General features: G+C 36.4%; 1 protein-coding gene across 1 annotated transcript; it reads right to left on the bottom strand.

The window, feature by feature from the left end:
- Window positions 1-2,695: 2,695 nt before the first annotated feature.
- On the bottom strand, window positions 2,696-6,261 carry LOC113304607 (probable fructokinase-7). The gene is made up of 7 exons (XM_026553751.1): window positions 6,103-6,261; window positions 5,117-5,331; window positions 4,803-5,015; window positions 4,463-4,660; window positions 4,201-4,341; window positions 3,960-4,076; window positions 2,696-3,142 (listed from the first exon to the last, which is right to left on the bottom strand). The coding sequence occupies exons 1-7, from the start codon at window positions 6,122-6,124 to the stop codon at window positions 3,008-3,010; spliced, it is 1,041 nt and encodes a 346-aa protein (XP_026409536.1). The 5' UTR covers window positions 6,125-6,261; the 3' UTR covers window positions 2,696-3,007.
- Between the last annotated feature and the right edge of the window lie 14,028 nt (window positions 6,262-20,289).

Raw genomic sequence — 20,289 nt, 5'->3', positions numbered from 1 at the left:
CTTAGTGACTGGATCTTTCTGGGGAAGACCTATGTGGGGCACCTTTTGAGTCTGTGATGCTCGTTTAACTTCTGTACTCATCTTGTTTCATATTTACCTGGGTGGTATGCGGCAATAAGACCACCAAGAGCCTTTGTGTATTGGTACACAGGTAAGGAGGTTTACCCCCACTTGCCTTTTAAGGTAAGGAATGGATTAAGTCCGGATTTTGAGGATAGCCAGAATATTTTCAAGTATCCATCGATTTCCATCATCTGGATCTTTCGTTTGATCTGATCATCCGTTTAGATCGTAAATCATAAAATCAATCATAGGCTTAATATGTGGGAGGAAGATTTGGTTTAAAGTCTTCAATTGAGTTGAAGCAAATCTTAGTTGGTGTGATACCGTCTAAGGGAATCAATTGCGTGGAGTCTTGCTAGGATTCAAGAGGCGTAAGGAGCACGACTGTACCTGAATCAGTGGGAGATTGAGTTCGGGATCAACTACATTCCAGACCGAAGTTAATTGGTAGTAGGCTAATGTTTGTAGTGGCTTAATACAGTTTGGTGTTCAATCAGGACTAGGTCCCGGGATTTTTCCGCATTTGCGGTTTCTTCGTTAACAAAATTTTTGGTATCTGTGTTATTTCTTTTTCCGCATTATATTGTTTGTCTTTATAATTGAAATATCAAAGGTTGTACATTGATCTATCACAGTAGCTAGGTCCAATCTTGTTTGTTGGATAAGACTTGATTGATCCTTGGATATTGGTCTTTGCTACCGTCCAAGAACTCTCCTTGTAGTTAGGTTCATGGATTCAGTTCTGTAAACGTGTTAACAACAAGAGAGAAAGAGAGAGGGAGTGATATAACTTTAGACACTTTCCTTGATTGATTTTCTACTCTCGGAGTTGTATTGAGTTTGTCCATACAGATTGCCTACGAAAAAATTGGTGATATATTTTGGTACCCCTAGTGTTTTCATAATCTATGTTAGATAAGTTGCTCTTGTTTGGGTTTCGATTTACTATGAATATTGAGATACCAATAATATTTCATGATGCTAGCTTTCTCTTGTTTGGTGTTTATATTTGACTTTGAGTCGTTAAAACTTATGTCTACTTCATAATCTATGTTAGATACCTTTCTCTTGTTTGGGTTTCGATTTACTATGAATATTGAGATACCTATAATATTTCATGATGCTAGCTTGCTCTTGTTTGGTGTTTAGATTTGATTTTGAGTCGTTAAAACTTATGTCAAACATCTCTAATTCAAAAGGAATCACCGGCACTTCCCTACCTCCTCCTATTTGCTGGTTTTGCAATTTGCATACCATTGCTTTTTGTTCTTATATGAAGCCAGAGATACATCAGTTAGTCTTTATCTCTTACATTTTGCACTTAGTCGCTCCTTGTTTCAATGATAAGCCTGTTTCTTAAGCCTTTGTCCGTTCCCCTTATCTGTTTTTCAAGTTTCTTCATCTCCCTGGCTGTTGTTGGTTGGATGTAGGTTCTAGGTTCTCTGCCTTTCTATATCTGTTGTTGGTTGGATGTAGGTTTCAATGCCCATTTCTTTGGTTGTTTGAAGGAAAATTTCTTTGCAATTTGGTTCAAACTTGTGTTTAAACTCTTTATGGGTTTGACTTTTTCCTGTGTTGGTTCAAGTGTTTTGAATTTTCTCAGAAACTTTTTTATTGATGACCTTTATTGAGATTAATTTAGAGTACAGTCTAGATAATCTCTTTTAGGGATGATATTGATCTTAGAAAATTGATGAGAATTTCGTAGCATATTCAGAGCTTGGGAGGGATAACTGATGTTTCTCGTCCATCTCATTTGGACTTTTGGGGCTTCTTTTCCTTGGATTGCGGCATCGACTGATTTATTCTATAGCATATTCTTATTGTATTCATGCAGCATATGGAGCGATATTGGCTACGAATTTGAGAAATCCCCATCTTAGCTCTACAACATCATCAACATCACTCATTATCAGGTTTAAGGCATGCTTCTAGTATTGAAAATTCCAAATGAGTGTATTTATGTGAATCTTTTCATCCCTCAACACAGCAGGACTATCAACAACATTTCTTAAGCATCTCCGCGGATAGCAGACCAATGTTTGTTAGTTTTTTTTCCCCATAGTTGTAACAGATCTGGAACCGATCCCTTATTGGAATCCAACACTACCATCACAACAACAACATCAATTCAGCAACACCAACATCAAAAACAACACCGCAGCGAGGATAATCCCATGAAAATTCTCAGATGTGTCACATAACTAAACATTATAGCCGAAGTGTAGCTTTTCATGGGAAGGGAGTCTAGTCCTAATTAGCATTATTTATTTATTTTCGTATTCAAGAATCTAGTTTACTTAGTGCACTTGTTATGTGGTTTTTTAGCTAGCTAATTGTTGTAATCTTATTTAGATCTTCCTTTAGTATTTTCTAGTTTGAGTCTGTAAATCCGTCTTTTTAAGACTGTAGTGTAATCTGGATTGAGTATGTAATTCTCTTGTTTCTTAGTTACAGTTTTAGTGGCTTTTGTAATAGCATTACCAGCGTTAGCACTTCTTCCTTCGAGGGCAATGAGTGAGTTCTACTTTAAGACTCGATCAAAGCTAAAGACTCATTGAAGTTACGGATCAAGCCAAAAAACAGAGTGGACACATATCATTCAGGCACTTAACCGCAACATCAAGATACAAAGGCATGACTAGCAACTTCAATCAATTACATCTGACTAGTTAATTCAAAGGTTTATTTATAATATTCAAATATACACTTCGCAGGTAAACAACAAGAGCAGATGATAAGGTTCTACATGCACAACTCTGAATTGTCGAGCAGGGCTTAGCCCCAGATCGTTCATTTAAGCAAAATGAGTGATAGGGAAAGAAGAGACAAAATGGAAAGAAGATTGATCGAATGATTACTAATGCTAGTTACATTCCAGGAGTCCCTTAACTGGTTATAGCATTTTGAAAAGACGAGCAAATAAAAAGAACTGAGTGGGATCTCATGCTTCAACTTTCGGTAAGACCTGAATTACAGCTTCTTTCGTAGGCAAGGCAGGAATTGCACCTCTTTCTGTGACCGTGAGTGCTCCACAGGCATTTGCAAACAAAAGAGCTTCTCTCAATTTCTTCTCGTCCTGCACATAACACAACGAACTCCTTAATGCACAGAAGAAAAAAGAGTGTTTCCACTGTTATAACTTACAAGAATATATAGATGTGAAAAATTCCCCTGCACCTCATACTTCAAATTTCATGAATTATGAGATTTATAACATGCATAATTTCCATTTTCCACATTTCACACCAGTTTGTGTTATGGTCTTTACCCTGACAGAAAGGTCTAGATGCTCTATTGTGACTGTTAGTATGATAACTGGAAAGTGGCTTTTTCAGTGGATATAAAAGTACATTTTGTGCAAAAAAATGAAGGATAAAATGATACGTAAATGGGATGACAAATGGTGACTCATAACAAGAGCAGCTCATAGTGTCCGTATAGTTAAAGTATTGCCCAGTAACCTTTCAGTATGGCATGCAGACGTATTTTGAGATTAACCACAAATACTAGTTTGTGACTAGTAACTTTAAAAAGCCAAAAACGCAGAAAAATTCCAAGGACGTACAACATCTTAATACCCTGATAATGTTTAGTAATTACGTATAACAAGAATTGTTAGAGAGAAAGTGAGCAAGAAGTACTTGTTCTTAATTTTTGTTCTTCGCAAAATCTAATTTGCCTGACAACTAAGCAGCATTTGGAGAACGGATACTACGAGCAAGGCAGTTTTCTATGGGGAATGATGGCTACAGATATACAGTACAAGAAACTTTGACATTGTTGCATAGGTAATTCTACCATAGACGACAACAGAAACGTCTGTAACAATGCAAACTACATGACCTAACCAAATATTTTCACCCAAATTCATGTATAAAGGAGGGATAGAGTACCTTGTGGAGATTTAGGTCAGCAGAAAAACTGTTCAACAGCCCACTCACAAATGCATCACCAGCACCAGTTGTATCAATACAGTTAACTTTAACACCACCAACCTTGCCCTTAAATTCCTGTTGTGGAGTAGATATAATAATTGATAAGATTACTTTATAAGAAAACTCGCACTTTATTATCCATTTACCACTTGATAAATACTTAATCATCCAGTTGTGAACATCTAATTTATATGCATACCTTGGTATAATATCTGCAGCCCTCGGATCCTTCGGTGACCAGCAAAAGCTTAACATTAGGGTAAAATAGCTTCTTTAAAACAACATTATCATCATAAGGATCAGCTCCATCAGTCAAGAATGAAATTTCTTCCTCACTAATCTGTAAGTAAAAGGAAGATTGCATTTAACACAAGCACCATTGGACTATTTTGAATTTGGTACAATTAATAATTTACTAAAATCTTGAGTAGTCATAATAGTAAAAGTTTGACCAACTATACCTTAATGATATCTGCTTGGTCCCAAATGCTCATGATTTCTTTCTTAGCAGCTTGAGGTGATGGCCACAGCGCCAATCTCAAATTTGGATCGTAAGAGAGGATACAACCAGCCTTCTTAGCTATCTTCATAGCAGCGAGTTGTGTTGACCTACATGGTTCCTCAATCAAACTCACAGAGCCATAGTGAAAGACGGATGCCTGTACAAGGTTTTATGAAAAAACAGAATACTTAGTTGGAGTTGCATCAAACAGAAACAGTTTCGGGTAATGTGAAGCAGAAAACAACCAAAATCTATGATTAAACAATTTCAAGTACCACTACTGGGCTTAAGTATTATACCTTCTTCAGAAGGTCTTTATTAAGTTCTGATTCACGGAGAAGCATATCTGCACTTGGATTGCGGAAAAACATAAACTCGCGTTCACCATCAGCTCTCAGTGTCACAAATGCCAGTGCAGTTCTTGCTTTGGAGTCAAAACAGACTCCAGAATTATCCACATTGTTTTGCTTCAAGATGTCGGACAACATATGTCCAAACTCATCATCCCCAACCTGAGATTAAATGTAGGAATCAGTTTAAGAGTTAGTGAAAAGAGAATGAGACAAAAAAAAAAGTAGCTTCAACTAATATAAGAGGGACCTTATACGCACACCTTTCCAACAAATGCTGCTGAACCTCCAAGCCTTGCTATTCCAACAGCAACATTAGCAGGAGCTCCACCTGGTGCTTTCTTAAATGCTGGTGCTTCTGCAAGTGAAACTCCACCCACAGTTGGAACAAAATCAATCAACATCTCGCCAAAGCAAACCACAAGCGGATCTTTCTCTTTACTTTTCCCATCACGGTCGACCATCGAAGAACTTTTAGCTACACACACACATACAAAATCAAATCTTCAGAGACAGAATAAAACTTAGCCATCCCAACTCATCAAAAACTGTCAAAAAGTGACAAATCTTTTTAACAAGACACCTAGAGATCAATTTTTAGTTCATGATGAATTTGTGAATAAACCCAGAATTAGATAGCTAATGAATGAAATCTAAAATCCCCAAATTTCCAAACTTGCCTAATATACCCAACATCAAATTAATATGAAGAGAGAGAGGGATAATGAGATATGCAATAATAATGACATGTACAGAAACCCAAATTCCCAAATCAAACACAACAATCATTTTTTTCTACACAGAAATTTCAAAGATTCTTCAACCCACCCCCAATCCACGAACTCACACATTAAACATGAAAAAGAAAACCAATCAAAACCCCTAAATCTACCAATGCGAATTCCTAAGTGTATGGAAAAATAAAATAAAATAGAATAGAAAAACAAGAATTGATTCATGATCTTTGACGTTATCGTACTGTTTCCAAAGATCTCAAGATTTCAAATGAAAATCTGAACTTCGTTACAACAAAAACGAAACCCCATTAGAACAAAATTCTAAGATTTCTTGTTTTCTTGGCCAAAAAGCAAAAAAACAAAAACAAGATTCAAACAAATCAAAACATCACCAAAAACCAAAATCTAAAAAACAATCCGTATCTATAAACTTATGACGATTATAACATTTCAATAACAACAATAATCAAATCAAAAAAATGTATGTATGCTGAAAACAGAACAAGGAGTACCTGTAGAAGGAGGATTACCCATTGTTGTTGTTGATTATTCACAGGATTCTTTGAGAAATCCTGAGAGATAATAAAAATGAAAGAAGAAGAAAATGGAGAATTTAAGGGGAGAGATTGATTTGTTGTTGGTGTTATTGTTGGTGAAATCTTGAAAGCTGAGGTGTCTAATTGCTTTGCTACTATTAGTAGTACCTCCTTGTTAATTAATAATACCACCTATATCCTTCTATTTCTTGCCTAACTTAACGGTTTTTATTTTCCTCTAATTTTTATTATTACTTAATTTTATTATTTTTATTTTGTGGATTTTAGCTTATCTTGGTTTTGTTTATTAGCCGGACCAATGTATCTAGTTAGGCCTCTTGAAGCACTTGACTAATTTCTGGGTCAGGGGTTAAGATCATGAATACATTCATTTTTCCATAGAAAAGGAAAGAAGAAGAGGACCAGAATCGTGTCCTCAAATTGTTTTGGGATCGAGATTTCGAGTTATTAGAGACAGAAGATAACATCGTGAAAATTTAACAGCTGAGAGACGGTAACAAAGAGATGTCTTCTGGTCAAATGGTGACATTCTTATAGATGTTCTCCTAGCCTACGCAATGTAGGCATATAAAAGATAGAGTACTTATGTGATTTTAAATTAGGCTATTAATTTTATGGATAAGTGTTATCGATAATGAGTTTATTCGAGGTAATTTGATAAACTTATCACAATTGGATTTTGTTGCCTTTTTCTCCCTGAATGTAAATAACGTGAAAGGTGGATAACTATGATATTAAATATTTAGTGTTAAAAATGGAAATAACTAAGCAATAATATGATCATTTTTTTGTTTGGGATATAATCGATTAATGATAGAAGCAAGGGTGGTTTTTATCTTAATTCTGTGGGCAATTAGCTAATTAATTGAGTGTGTTTGGCTATTTTTCTTTCAGCAATTTTTTTTCTTAAGGTTTTTGTTGTTTTCTTAATAAAACTAGTCAGTCATTCTTGTTTGTAAATTAGGTTTCATTTGTCATTGTTCAGTTGAAGTGTTGGAGAAAACTGTCTTTCTCCTGTTTGGTAGGATAATGGTGGTGGAGAAAAACAAAAATTGAGAACTTCATTTCAGCTGTTTTCTTTCAGTTGGGTAATTATAACTCAACAACTGGATGCCTGACACGTGTAACACCACTCAAGTTTTTGGCTAGTGTATACCACGTGACACAAAAGCAATTCAACTTTTTGACTCGGATTCTGGGTGTACTATGGAAATTGGAATCATCTCCTTCTGTGCACAAACAAACAACTGGTTGGAATGAGACTATGATGTCAGTGAATTTGGTGGTGGGTGCAGATGAAAGATAGGAGATGAGATAAGACAAAAAGTTTGAGAGATCAGACCTAATTTATTAGATGGTGTAAGCATTATGAGGTTTCATGTTGCCAAACTTTCATAAAACACCATTTATTCATTTTAGTTTGGGAAGCAGCTCAAAGGTTCAGAGCAAAATAATATGGAGCATACACGTAACTCTCCGTGTCAAAATTTTCATATGGGAAGCAGTTCATTCTATTCTCCCAAATGGTATAAGAGTGGCTACAATATGACCTAACACAAATACCACCTGCAATTGGTGTAGCAATTGGGGATGAACCTCTTGCTCATCTGTTAATGCAATGTAATTTTATGACCCAGGTGTGAATGCATATAAATTTCAATATTCAAAATTGGGACAAGTGGATCTTCAAACTTGAATGAATTATCGAATATTTTGTTTAGGATTCCAGAGTCGTCTCTGATATTGAGATAACCTGGCCTGAATGAGCTCAGAATGCCCTTTGATGCAAACATATATACTATTATTTCCGTTTTTAGAAAAGAGATACTATCATTTTTAAGAATAGACCAAATTAAAAAAGTGATAGTAACTCTTTTCCTGGAATGGAGATAATACGTGTTTTCATAATGAAATCTACCTTGTATCTCTGCTAAAAATCAATTTGCGAAGTCTAACTACCAAAATGACAATAAAAACACTTATAGAAATGCAATTTAAGTTTTAATAAACTTTTTCCCGTCAATGTCATTATAACAAGAATAGTCGATAACATCTTATAGGCAATATAAGTAATCGGGGAAAACAATCATGTCTCGTTAGAAATTCAAGATACCAATAACATGCTTCGTGTCTTTTGATAAAATATCTCTAATGATTTTGAATTCAGAAAATAAAATTTTCAACTGAGGTTAGATGACATTCCATGTTGACGAACGGTTTTAAAATGAGTAAAACATGATTTTAAACAGTCGTCATATATCACTTCAAGTTTTTCGCACCGAACAAAAATCCAAAAGCATTTTCATATGCCTTGTATTGCTCAAGCTTTGTTTTTAATGAGAATATAACGTGGTCAACAATATGGATAAAATATCCGGTTCTAAAGTTTTTTTAGCTGATCGTACTAGTTCATCTTCATCGCCACTCTTATCATATTGTTGCTTTTTGCAAGCTTGTCATCGTAAGAAATAAAACTCGGGATTGGTTCCCATTTCATTAATAATTTCTTTAACTACGATCATGGCGTTCGAAAACCCAATATCTCTATCTCCTGGGAAAAAAAATTATTCTTGGATTTGTTCAATAGCGATAACAACGAGTATATCTTTAGAGTGTCGCAAAGTTTTGATAACTATGTTATATACTATGAAATACATCGTACCAAACAATCATGTTGTTTAATGAAAAAATAAAGTTCACAACAACTGAAGCTGAGCGTTTGCTTGAATCCTAGTTGTATCTTCATTATCAATTTCAGCAACTTTGAGTAAAGCATTTCGAATATGCATAAGTTGATATCTAAAATGCTTTAACCACCTTGAGAAAGAGAGGGTACCAAGTAGACCGCCAACTTTTTCGCTCGACAACCTGTATGGACAAAACTAACATAAATTTGCAAGTAAATCTAAATTAAATATCCTTGAACAATATGAATATAGTATGTTTTTATTTATTTCATAATCAATATGTCTTGACACAAGGTCCGTGAACCTGATTATGTAAAAAATTCTTGGACAATCTCACAAATCAATATCCAAGATCAATATAGTATTATCCAAATCAACAAGATCTGAGTTCTAAGAAGTATGAAACTTGTGTTCTATTTTTCAAAATTCCAATTCAACAACAACTAATCTTGTTTTTAATCTCACTTACTAAGGACTTAAACTACCTATACGTACTAATTATTCAGAAGTACATAATTAATCTTTCAATTAATAAGAGCTTAAATTATCAATTAATAAAGATAAAACAATATAATGAAGAAAAGAAAAAACATAAGACACCAAAATATTTGTTAATGAGGAAAATTGCACATGCAGTAAAAACCTTGGACTTCGTCCTGTTTTGAACATCAAACTGTATTAAACCGCTACACACAGTAGCCTATTACCAGAACTCGGACTAGAATATACTAGTTGAAACCGAATTAACTCTCTAAGAAATTCAGCTGCAGTCATGCTCCTTACATCTCTTGAACCTCGCAAGGCTCTATGCAATTGATTCTCATAGATGAGGTCCTTTACAACCTAAGAGTTACTTCTAAGTGAAAAATTTTGATACCAATATGCCTCTAATAGATAAGCCTATTTGATTTCTTTTTTGATCATTCAATATAGGTTTGTTAAACAATAGCTCTATTATTCTCATGTTATGAAGAACAAACCTTTAAGGAATGTATGTTTGCTCTGCAGTGACTGAACTTGCCACTGAAGTAAGTACAAAAGGGAGTTTCCACACTGAAACTTTTTTCTTAAGATATTTATTACATTGTTTCAAAATGTATCTATTTTTTTCGCAGAAGATTGAGATCCTTGAATATTCACATTCTCTATGACATTTGTAGAGTATGGATGAGAGTCCTTCACTTGATCAAATCGTAATTTTACTATAGACATTTTGTTTTCAATCTCTTTAATTATTGAAAGTGATTAAATAAGATATTTTCTTGAGTTTTTGAGTTTCATTCTCAGAAGATTTTTATATCATTACTTTCTTCTAGTCTTTGTTTGAGTAAAACATTACATCGTTCTTTCGATTGAAGTAGTTTATCAAAAAGACTAATCTGACAAGAATAGCAGAATGAGTAGATGGATCTTCATCAGAACACGAGACAACAATCTTACTGAAAACTTTTGCAACCGTTTTGTCAAAAGAGTTGATGAACTTATTATTTAACTGTCTTATAAGGGTGATTGGAGACATGTTGTGTCATACACATAAAAAGGTTGAATTACCAAAGAGAGAAATCTTCTTACCATCGATGTTCTTAATTCTGGGTAGTACGTAAAATGAGGCTTTTCTTGGCATATGAAATATCATGCTTCGACTCATTGATGACAGGTTTATATAGACCATGCTTTACCTGCTCTGATACCAATTGAAAAGGAGAGGGTACTAAGTACACCACCAAATTTTTTGTTCGGCTACCTGTATGGATAAAACCTAATACAATTCCAAGTATAAAAACTTATTGGCCAATTGCAATAAGTATATAGATTTTATGTTTCTATCTCTTCACAATCAGAAAATTCTAGACAATGGAGTCCGTGAACCTGATTTTTAAGAAGAGTACTTGGACGATCTCAGAAATCAATATGCAAGTTCAATTTAGACGTCCAAATAATTGAATCCGAATTTTTCCAAGTATGAAACTTGTTATCTATCTTTCAAGATACGAATTCTACAAGAACGAGTGTCGTAACCGATCACAATTAATACAGACTTATCTACTAGAACTGATTACGTACCACTTGTGTTATTCCTATTATCAAAATAAACAATATAATATGGAAAAGGAAAACATACAAGACACCGGAAATTTTATTAATGAGGAAAATTACACCTGCATAAAAAACTAGGATCTTGTCCAGATTTAAACACCGAATTGTATTAAGTCGTTACAGACACTAGCCTACTATCATACTTCACACTGGAATGTAATTGAGACTAAGGTAGTTAATATCGCGTATCGGTATCGTATCGGTCGGGTCCTATACACCTATACAAATGATAATATCTGTTTTTACAGGCGATACATCATTTAATATAGAATTTCAAATAATTATAAAACCATAGTAAAAAATAATAAGAATCATACACATATCTCAAATTTCCAAAATACAAGGTGGTTTATTAGTTAACGTTGTGATTGTTGTCCCATTATGCCAGTAATTTTTTTTTTATCCTTCATATTTATCTTTTATATTTCTCTGCCTTTCAATCGAAATATGGTTTCCATCTTATATCCTACCATATAGTCATTGATTTTATATTATAAATATATTAGGGCTTTTTACCTTCTCCAATTGACATTGTACTTGTCTGTAAAGACTAGATGCATGTTGATGAAAAATTTATTCACGAAACCGATATTATCGGTGTACAAGTAAAACCGATATATCGGTCTGTACCGGCCTGTACAACCGATAATATCATTTCATATTTGTATCGCCGATATTTTCAATATTGTATAGGTATTTTCCGATATCCGATAAAAACCTGTAATATCGGCATGTACAACCGATATTGACTACCTTGGGGTAACCATACCTAAACAGATATTATCATTTGTATAGGTGTATAGGACCCGACCGATACGATACCGATACGCGATATTAACTACCTTGGGTTACCCATATCTAAATGAAAGTATATTTCATTTATGTGTAACAAGCTAAGACCATATAACGGTGGAAAGATATTAGCTTGAATCTTAAATCAGGTTTCATCCAACGATGAATATTAATTGTTTTGTTCCAAAGTTATCAAACCCTGATTTGAAGACTATATAAGGGAGAACTCTAGCAACTGGGAAACCTAATGCCCACACCTCCCATGTGATACTAGTTGCGACTAGAGTCGATTCTCCTTTAACCTAGGTTTTTCCTAAAACCATTATATGTTAACGACTTAAAGACTTCATCGAGATTTTGAAGCCAGACCCAACTATTTTTTCTATAGTTGCGTGTTCTGATCTTACTTGTTCTATCGTATTGAGTACTATCTTCTGTACGATTTTCTCGAGATTTATCTCTGATAGGTAAGATATAAAAAGTAATCACAAAGCTCTTCATCTCATTCTTTGTGATTCCACAATAACTTGTTTTACTATCATATAGTTAAGTTATTGTGAGGTGATTGATATTTCTAGGTTGTTCTTCAGGAATATAAGACCAGATTATCAATTGATTCTTGTTCACCTTGATTTATCAAAAGATAGAACAAAACTTCGTAGGTATTTCTGTGGGAGAAAGATTTATCTATCAGAATATACTTTTCTGTGGGAGACAAATTTGTTTATCAAGTCTTCGACTTTGGGTCGTAGTAACTATTAGTTGTGGGTGGGATCAGCTAAGGGAATCAAATTGCGGTTTCCTCGTTAACAAAACTTCTAGTGTCTGTGTTATTTCTTTTCCGTATTATATTTTCTATATAATTGACATATCACAGGTTGTGCGTAGTTAAATCAATTGGTAAATCCAACCTTTGGTTGTTGATTGAAATTGATTGACACTTGAACATTAGTCTTTGGTACCATTCAAGTTATTTCTCATAATAATCAGGCTTGCGGATTTCTATCTGTTTGATTTGCTGATTACATCGAGAAACAAAGATATAACTCTTGGGTATATTTTCCTTGATTGAGTCTGACTGCCTAGTTGATTCTCTTGGATTTATATTGGAGTTAGTCCGTATAGATTGCCTAAACGAAATATTGGGTGTGGTTTTTAGACCCCCGCTTTTTCAGTTTGGATCAACGCACAAGTGCAATTACGTTAATTATAACTTAAATTATTATAATGCAGAAAGTAAAGTAAAGGCACATAACAATATTTTGTTAATGAGTAAAATGAAAATACCGAAAAACCTTGAAACCTAGTCCAATTTTGAATATTCTCAGAATTAAGCCGTTTTACAAACAACACTACCAACTTCATATAGTTGAGACCAAGTAAACAACGCCTAGTTACCTAGTTCCCTCAGTGTCCTTGCACCTATAACTAATCTGGACAACTGGTGTGAAAATGGGGAGCACACAAAACACTTGCAAGTATACAAGGCCAAGATTTATAGTATAGGGATGAGTAGGGGTTTGTCCACAGGGAGTGGGAGCATACAAGAAGTCTTCCTAGCTAAAGTTTACAGTGAGCTAAGAGCAGTAACTATGGTGACAGTGACAATGATCTAGAGTGGTAGTGAAACAAAGGCAGCAGCCTAAGGCAAGGGTATTGAGCAATCAGTGACAGAAAAGGAGAAAGATGCAGAATTGTGTGAAGTTACTAAGGCAATTGAATCCACCTTGTGCCCTAATCAAGCAATGCAATCTAGTTTGAGTTGGAAATCCTATGCATACATCTAGAATGAGATGAAAATCAGCTTGCTCACTGATATGCCCTAGCATTGACTGTCTTTTGACAGCACAATCAATCACAGGCATGCCAGAGCACTGAGTACTTCTCATTGCTCAAGAAAACAGGCATTAAGAAAACTACCCTAACCATGCATCATCTAACAGTGCACTAGGCTTCATCAGAGCCTTAGTTGCAGTGAATTAGCTCATGCTAGACATGAGTATAACAACAGCATTCATCCAACAAACTAAATTAAAATGCAACATGCATACAGGATACACACAATCAACTGTTGTTAAAATAGAAATTGGAAAAATGAAAATTGATTCAAAATATTGTTTACTGGCTAGCCCAGAGAGCTTTTCTACCACACCCATAACATCAATTTATAGTTTGTTACAACACCCTAAATTTCTACAAACCCTAAATTTAAAATCCCCAAATTTGCAAACCCTAATTTTTAAATTCCAAATTAAACTCACTGATTTCTGAATTTGTCTCCCCTGTGCTCGACCCATGCCCTGTTGATGTTCCCTCTGCTCCTCCTCAGCTCGAACTGCTCCCAATTGCGTCTACTGATGCCCTAGCTTTTCTCTTTCTTATCTGTAGCACCTAGGGTTGATGCTAAGAACAAGAAAGGTAAATACTAGGGATCTGGATGATGGTGAAGGCTCTGATTTGGTCGAGAGAATGGAGATGGTGAAGCTCGAGGTGGTGATGGAAGAGATGGTGGTGGCAGTGGAGTTGCAGGCGGTATGGTGGTGTAGAAGAAGTTTTGGGGAAAGAAAATGATTTGGGAAGAAGAGGGTGTTTGGCTTGAGGTCGATGGGTTCGATGGCTAAGGTGTTGAGCGGGTTCATCAAACTTTGATGTCTAGCGAGGAGACGCGTTGGATGTGAAGATGGTTGGTAGATCTAACGGTGGTATGAGAGATGAATCACTTCGACCGTTGGATTGTGAAATACAACAAAGTTAACGGCGAAGATCGAGGTTAGGTGCTGTAGTGTTAAACGGAAGTATCGAGATTTGATGAGCAGGCAAAGAAGCGACCATTGGATGATGAGATGGATCCGATCTAACGGCTGAGAATGGAGGCGGGTATGGATATAGAAAATGGGTTTGGGTAAGGGTTTTGGGCCTTGGGTATGCCAAGCCCATATCTTCTTTAAGAACAATTCTTCCTTCTTGAGCCCATTCCTAGCTTTTTGGACGTGCGCTCCATTCTTTGCGGCTTCCTTGCGTAATTTCTTCCGGCCTTTCACTACTCTTCAGCTCTTTTCCGCTCCGCAAGTCATCCAGACTTTATTTATTACCTAAAAATGCAAAATTAAGTAAGAAAAATATTTATTCTTGAAAACAATGAAAATACAGAATATGGGATAAAATGTAGAATTATGCACAAAAGATGAGTTAAATGCCAAAAAAGGGATAAATATATACATATTTGGCACTCATCAAATACCCCCAAACCTGAATTTTACTTGTCCTCAAGTAAAACAAAACTAAGGAAATCCTACTATACCACTGTCGCTGGTCTCTCGAATGCATTTAGCGTATGCACTAAGCCTTTTAAACCACTAAGTGTCCCTAGTGGACGAGTTGAAGTCTCGTGAAGGTTTGCTTAGAACGTACCTACAAAGTTCTAGGTCAAAATATAAGCTCAGATTCCATCAAATGTGACATGTGCAAGTCACTTAAGCTCACAGCAAAATGGAGATGTCAATCTAGCTATCGAAGGCACAATCCTAGCACTGATAACAAAAAAGACATGTGATAAGAGTGTAAAGTGTATCTACACATGTGTAAAGAAAGATCTGAAGTTATGACTACTAATCACCAAGAGATAGTTTCTCAGGCTAAGAACTGAGGTCGAAATCTAGCTAGCTGTCCGGACTTTACGAGAATTGTGAATGAGTTGGAGGTATTTCACAATTACTCGCGTTGTACATCAATGGCATACACCCTCCTTGCTTATTACAATGAAACAACAAAATGACTATTTACATGACTCTTATTTACATTGACTATTCTCTTTTATTTTTGGAACAAGAGATGATGGAATTGATAAATACTTGATTTTTTTTTTTTTTTTTTTTTTTAGAAGGAAACACTTTTGATACATAAAAAAGAAACAAAAGATTACATGACACTTTGCAAGAGGTAGCCCTTTTTGATGCACCCAGTTAAATTCGATGGTTGTCTTTCTTAATGTAACCTCCACCTTCTATCCCAACCAACCAAAGAACAAGCTAGTCAAGTTTCGTTCAGTTCTAAAGTGATTGGCAATCGTAACTTCCTATCAAACACCTTGAAGATCGAGGCCATACATGTATTGGTAGATCGTGCGCGTGCAAATTTCTTATCACTATGTGAATTGTGCTAGAATCAGGGTGCCTAAATATCTAGACTAAGACTCCTAATAATTACATATTTGCACAAGAGTCAACATTTCAAGGTAAATGAGCTCCATTTTTATGTTTTTTTCAATTTTTTTAATTTTTTTTGAATTTTTTTTTTTTTCAAAAGAAGAGGAGTTGTTTTCAATTATGGCAATTATCATGGTATCTACTCTATACCCCCAAACCTAAACTAAACATTGTCCTCAATGTTTCAAAATATGGAAAGAATTATAAAACAATATATGAAGAGGAACATGCTGAGTAGAGTAAAAGGAGAGAGAATACCCGATTGTACGGCGAAAGCTCGATTAAAACTCCGTTATCAAGGCAAAAATCCACATATTAGGAGTCACAATGGATGAGCACAAAAGGAAATTTAACTAACACATTATCTACAAGAAAATTTGGTTTTTAATGGGATTGGACTTTTTGGGAAAAATTTGGTTTTGTCGGGAGACATTTGGTTTTGATGGGAAAAAGAAAAATTTTGGTTTTTAGGGAAACATTTGGAAAACTTTTTGGTTATTTAGGGAAAGAGTGGACCAGTTTAGTCCACATAGACCGGGTCCTCCAGGTTGGTTGTTTCAATGTCGGGGGGAATGGTTCAAGGAATGGCTTAATCTCTGCCCGTTGACTTTGAAAATGTTCTTGTTGGAGACATCTCTAGCTCACAGCTCCATGAGGAAAAACTGTGCGTACTAGGTACGGACCCTTCCATCTGGAACGCAGTTTTCCCGGAAAAAGATGTAATCGGGAGTCATACAGCAAAACTTTCTGACCAGGAGTGAAGGATTTGCGCAGAATACGCTTATCATGAAACATCTTCATCTTCTGCTTATATAACTTGGCACTATCATAAGCCTCATTTCTCAATTCTTCCAACTCGTTGAGTTGAAGTTTCCTTTGAATTCCAGCTTCGTCCAGAGAGAAGTTCAGCTCTTTGATTGCCCAGTAGGCACGATGTTCTAATTCCACAGGTAGATGGCACGGCTTTCCATACACTAGACGATAGGGGGACATGCCAATTGGTGTCTTATAAGCTGTTCTATAGGCCCACAAAGCATCATTCAATCTCAATGACCAATCTTTCCTGGACGGGTTGACCGTCTTCTCCAGAATGTGCTTAATTTCCCTATTAGAAACTTCTACTTGTCCACTAGTCTGAGGGTGGTACGGAGTAGCAACCTTGTGAGTTATGCCATACTTGCGTACTAAAGACTCAAAGTACTTGTTACGAAAATGTGAACCGCCGTCACTGATGATAGCTCTAGGGGTACCAAAACGTGCAAATATGTTTTCCTTTAGAAATGAAAGTACCACCTTGTGGTCATTTGTTCTGGTTGCTATGGCTTCTACCCACTTAGAAACGTAATCAACTGCGACTAGGATGTACAATCTACCGTCAGAAATAGGGAATGGACCCATGAAGTCGATCCCCCAAACATCAAAAATCTCCACAATCAAAATGGGGTTCAATGGCATCATGTTTCTCCTCGAAATGCTTCCTAGCTTTTGACAGCGTTCACAAGCAACACAATAATCATGGCAATCCTTGAACAATGATGGCCAATAGAATCCACACTGCAAGATCTTTGCAGCGGTTTTCTTGGCACTGAAATGGCCTCCACATGCTTGGTCATGACAGAAAGATATCACATCTTTCTGTTCAGTGTTGGGGACACATCTCCTAATGATTTGGTCCGGCAGTACTTAAACAAATATGGGTCATCCCAAAGGAAATGTTTAACTTCAGCCAAGAACTTATAGCGGTCTTGTCTCGACCAATGTGAGGGCATCCTACCTGCAGCAAGGTAGTTAACGATGTCGGCAAACCAAGGAAGGTTTGACACAGACATCAATTGCTCATCAGGAAATGATTCTCTGATTAGCATGGACTCATCAATAGACTCAATGGTTAATCTAGACAAATGATCAGCAACCACATTCTCACAACCTTTCTTATCACGGATTTCGAGATCGAATTCCTGTAATAAGAGTATCCATCGAATAAGGCGAGCTTTAGCATCCTTCTTGGAAAGAAGATACTTCAAAGCCGCATGGTCAGTGTATATGATGATCTTAGATCCTATGAGATAAGATCTAAACTTGTCTAATGCGAAAACGACAGCAAGCAATTCCTTCTCGGTAGTTGTGTAATTGAGTTGAGTATCATTAAGGGTTTTGCTAGCGTAGTATATCACGTATGGTAGTCTATCAACACGCTGTCCTAAAACAGCACCAACAGCATAATCAGAGGCATCACACATGAGTTCAAACGGTAGTTCCCAGTTGGGTGGTCGGACTATAGGAGCGGCGGTGAGAAGAGTTTTTAATTCCTCCCAAGCTTTCACACAGCATCATCGAAATTGAAGGTAACATCTTTGGCGAGTAGACTACACAGAGGTCTTGAGATTTTGCTAAAGTCTTTGATGAATCGCCGGTAAAAACCAGCATGACCTAAAAATGATCGAATTTCCCTCACAGAGCGGGGTTTTGGTAAATGTCGGATGAGGTCTACTTTAGCTTTATCTACTTCAATGCCTTTTTCCGAGATGATGTGTCCTAGAACTATTCCTGAATTCACCATAAAATGGCACTTTTCCCAATTTAGAACAAGGTTCCTTTTCTTACATCTGGACAGCACAAGGGTAAGATGTCTTAAACATTTATCAAACGAAGAACCGAACACGGAGAAATCATCCATGAAGATCTCGAGAAAACTATCTATCATGTCAAAAAAATGCTCATCATGCATCGCTGAAAAGTAGCAGGTGCATTACACACCCAAAGGGCATGCGTCTATAAGCAAATGTCCCAAAGGGACACGTGAACGTAGTTTTTTCCTGATCTTCTGGTGCAATGTGAATTTGGTTATAACCGGAAAAGCCATCTAGAAAACAGTAGTGACTGTGTCCAGACACACGTTCTAGCATTTGGTCTATGAAAGGGAGCGGGAAGTGATCCTTCCTAGTTACTGTGTTCAACTTTCTGTAGTCGATACATACTCGCCATCCTGTGGTTGTACGTGAGGGGACTAACTCATTCTTGTCGTTCTGAACTACAGTAATGCCTGACTTCTTAGGCACAACTTGAATGGGACTAACCCATTTACTATCTGGTATTGGGTATATGATACCCGCATCAAGTAGTTTCAGGATTCTCCTTTGACTACATCTCTCATGTTAGGATTAAGTCTCCTTTGCATTTCCCTAGATGGTTTGGCATTCTCTTCGAGATTAATGTGGTGCATGCAAATGGTGGGCTTATTCCTTTGAGGTCTGAGATGGTCCATCCTAAGGCCTCTTTGTGTTCCTTAAGTACTTCTAAGAGCTTACTTTCCTGTTCCGTGTCTAAACATGATGAAATAATGACAGGTAGTATCAGAAGAACCTAGGAATGCGTACTTCAACGTACTAGGCAATGTTTTCAATTCAAGCTTGGGTGGCTCAACAATGGATGGAATGAGCTTGGAATCAGAGAGTAAGGGTGGTTCCACTTCATATCTTCTTTCAGTGACGTCCATTTGAGGTACAGATTCGAGCAGAGATAGGACGTCACTACAGTATGCATCATCATAGGAATCTGAGTTAAAGTTCTCCATACATGCTTGAAAGGGGTCGACGGATAGAATGTTAGTCAACGAATCTTGTATTAATCCTTCAATCATATTAACTTCATGCACATCATCATCATCAAGATTCACAGGTTGTTGACTAATATCGAACACATTCAATTCTACCGTCATGTTGCCAAAAGACAGTTTCAACACTCCATTACGACAATTAATGATTGCGTTGGACGTAGCCAAGAAAGGACGTCCTAAGATGACAGGAATGTGACAGTCTGGGTTTTGTACAGGTTGAGTGTCTAAGACAATGAAGTCTACGGGAAAATAGAATTTGTCAACCTTGATCAAAACGTCTTCGACCACTCCACGAGGAATCTTGACAGATCGGTCTGCCAGTTGTAGAGTGATAGATGTTGGCTTCAACTCCCCAAGACCTAACTGCTCATAAACAGAATATGGCAGTAGGTTAACACTTGCACCTAGGTCTAATAACGCTTTATTGACCGTGTGTTCTCCTATAGTGCAAGAAATTGTTGGACATCCTGGATCCCTAAACTTGGGTGGAGTTTTGTTCAGAATGATGGAACTCACCTGTTCAGCTAAGAAAGCACGTTTTTGCACATTAAGCTTGCGCTTTTGAGTACACAAGTCTTTGAGGAATTTAGCATGCGGGATTTGCCTAATTGCTTCAAGAAAAGGAATGTTGATGTTGACTCTCTTGAACAGATCTAACATCTCATTATAATGGGTACTTTTCTGTTGATAGATCAATCTTTGAGGAAATGGGGCAACAGGAGAATGAGTTGGCAAAGGGACATTC

This window comes from Papaver somniferum, chromosome 8 (assembly GCF_003573695.1).
Source record: "Papaver somniferum cultivar HN1 chromosome 8, ASM357369v1, whole genome shotgun sequence".
Taxonomy (NCBI): domain Eukaryota; kingdom Viridiplantae; phylum Streptophyta; class Magnoliopsida; order Ranunculales; family Papaveraceae; genus Papaver; species Papaver somniferum.
This window is presented reverse-complemented; position numbering and strand designations above follow the sequence as displayed.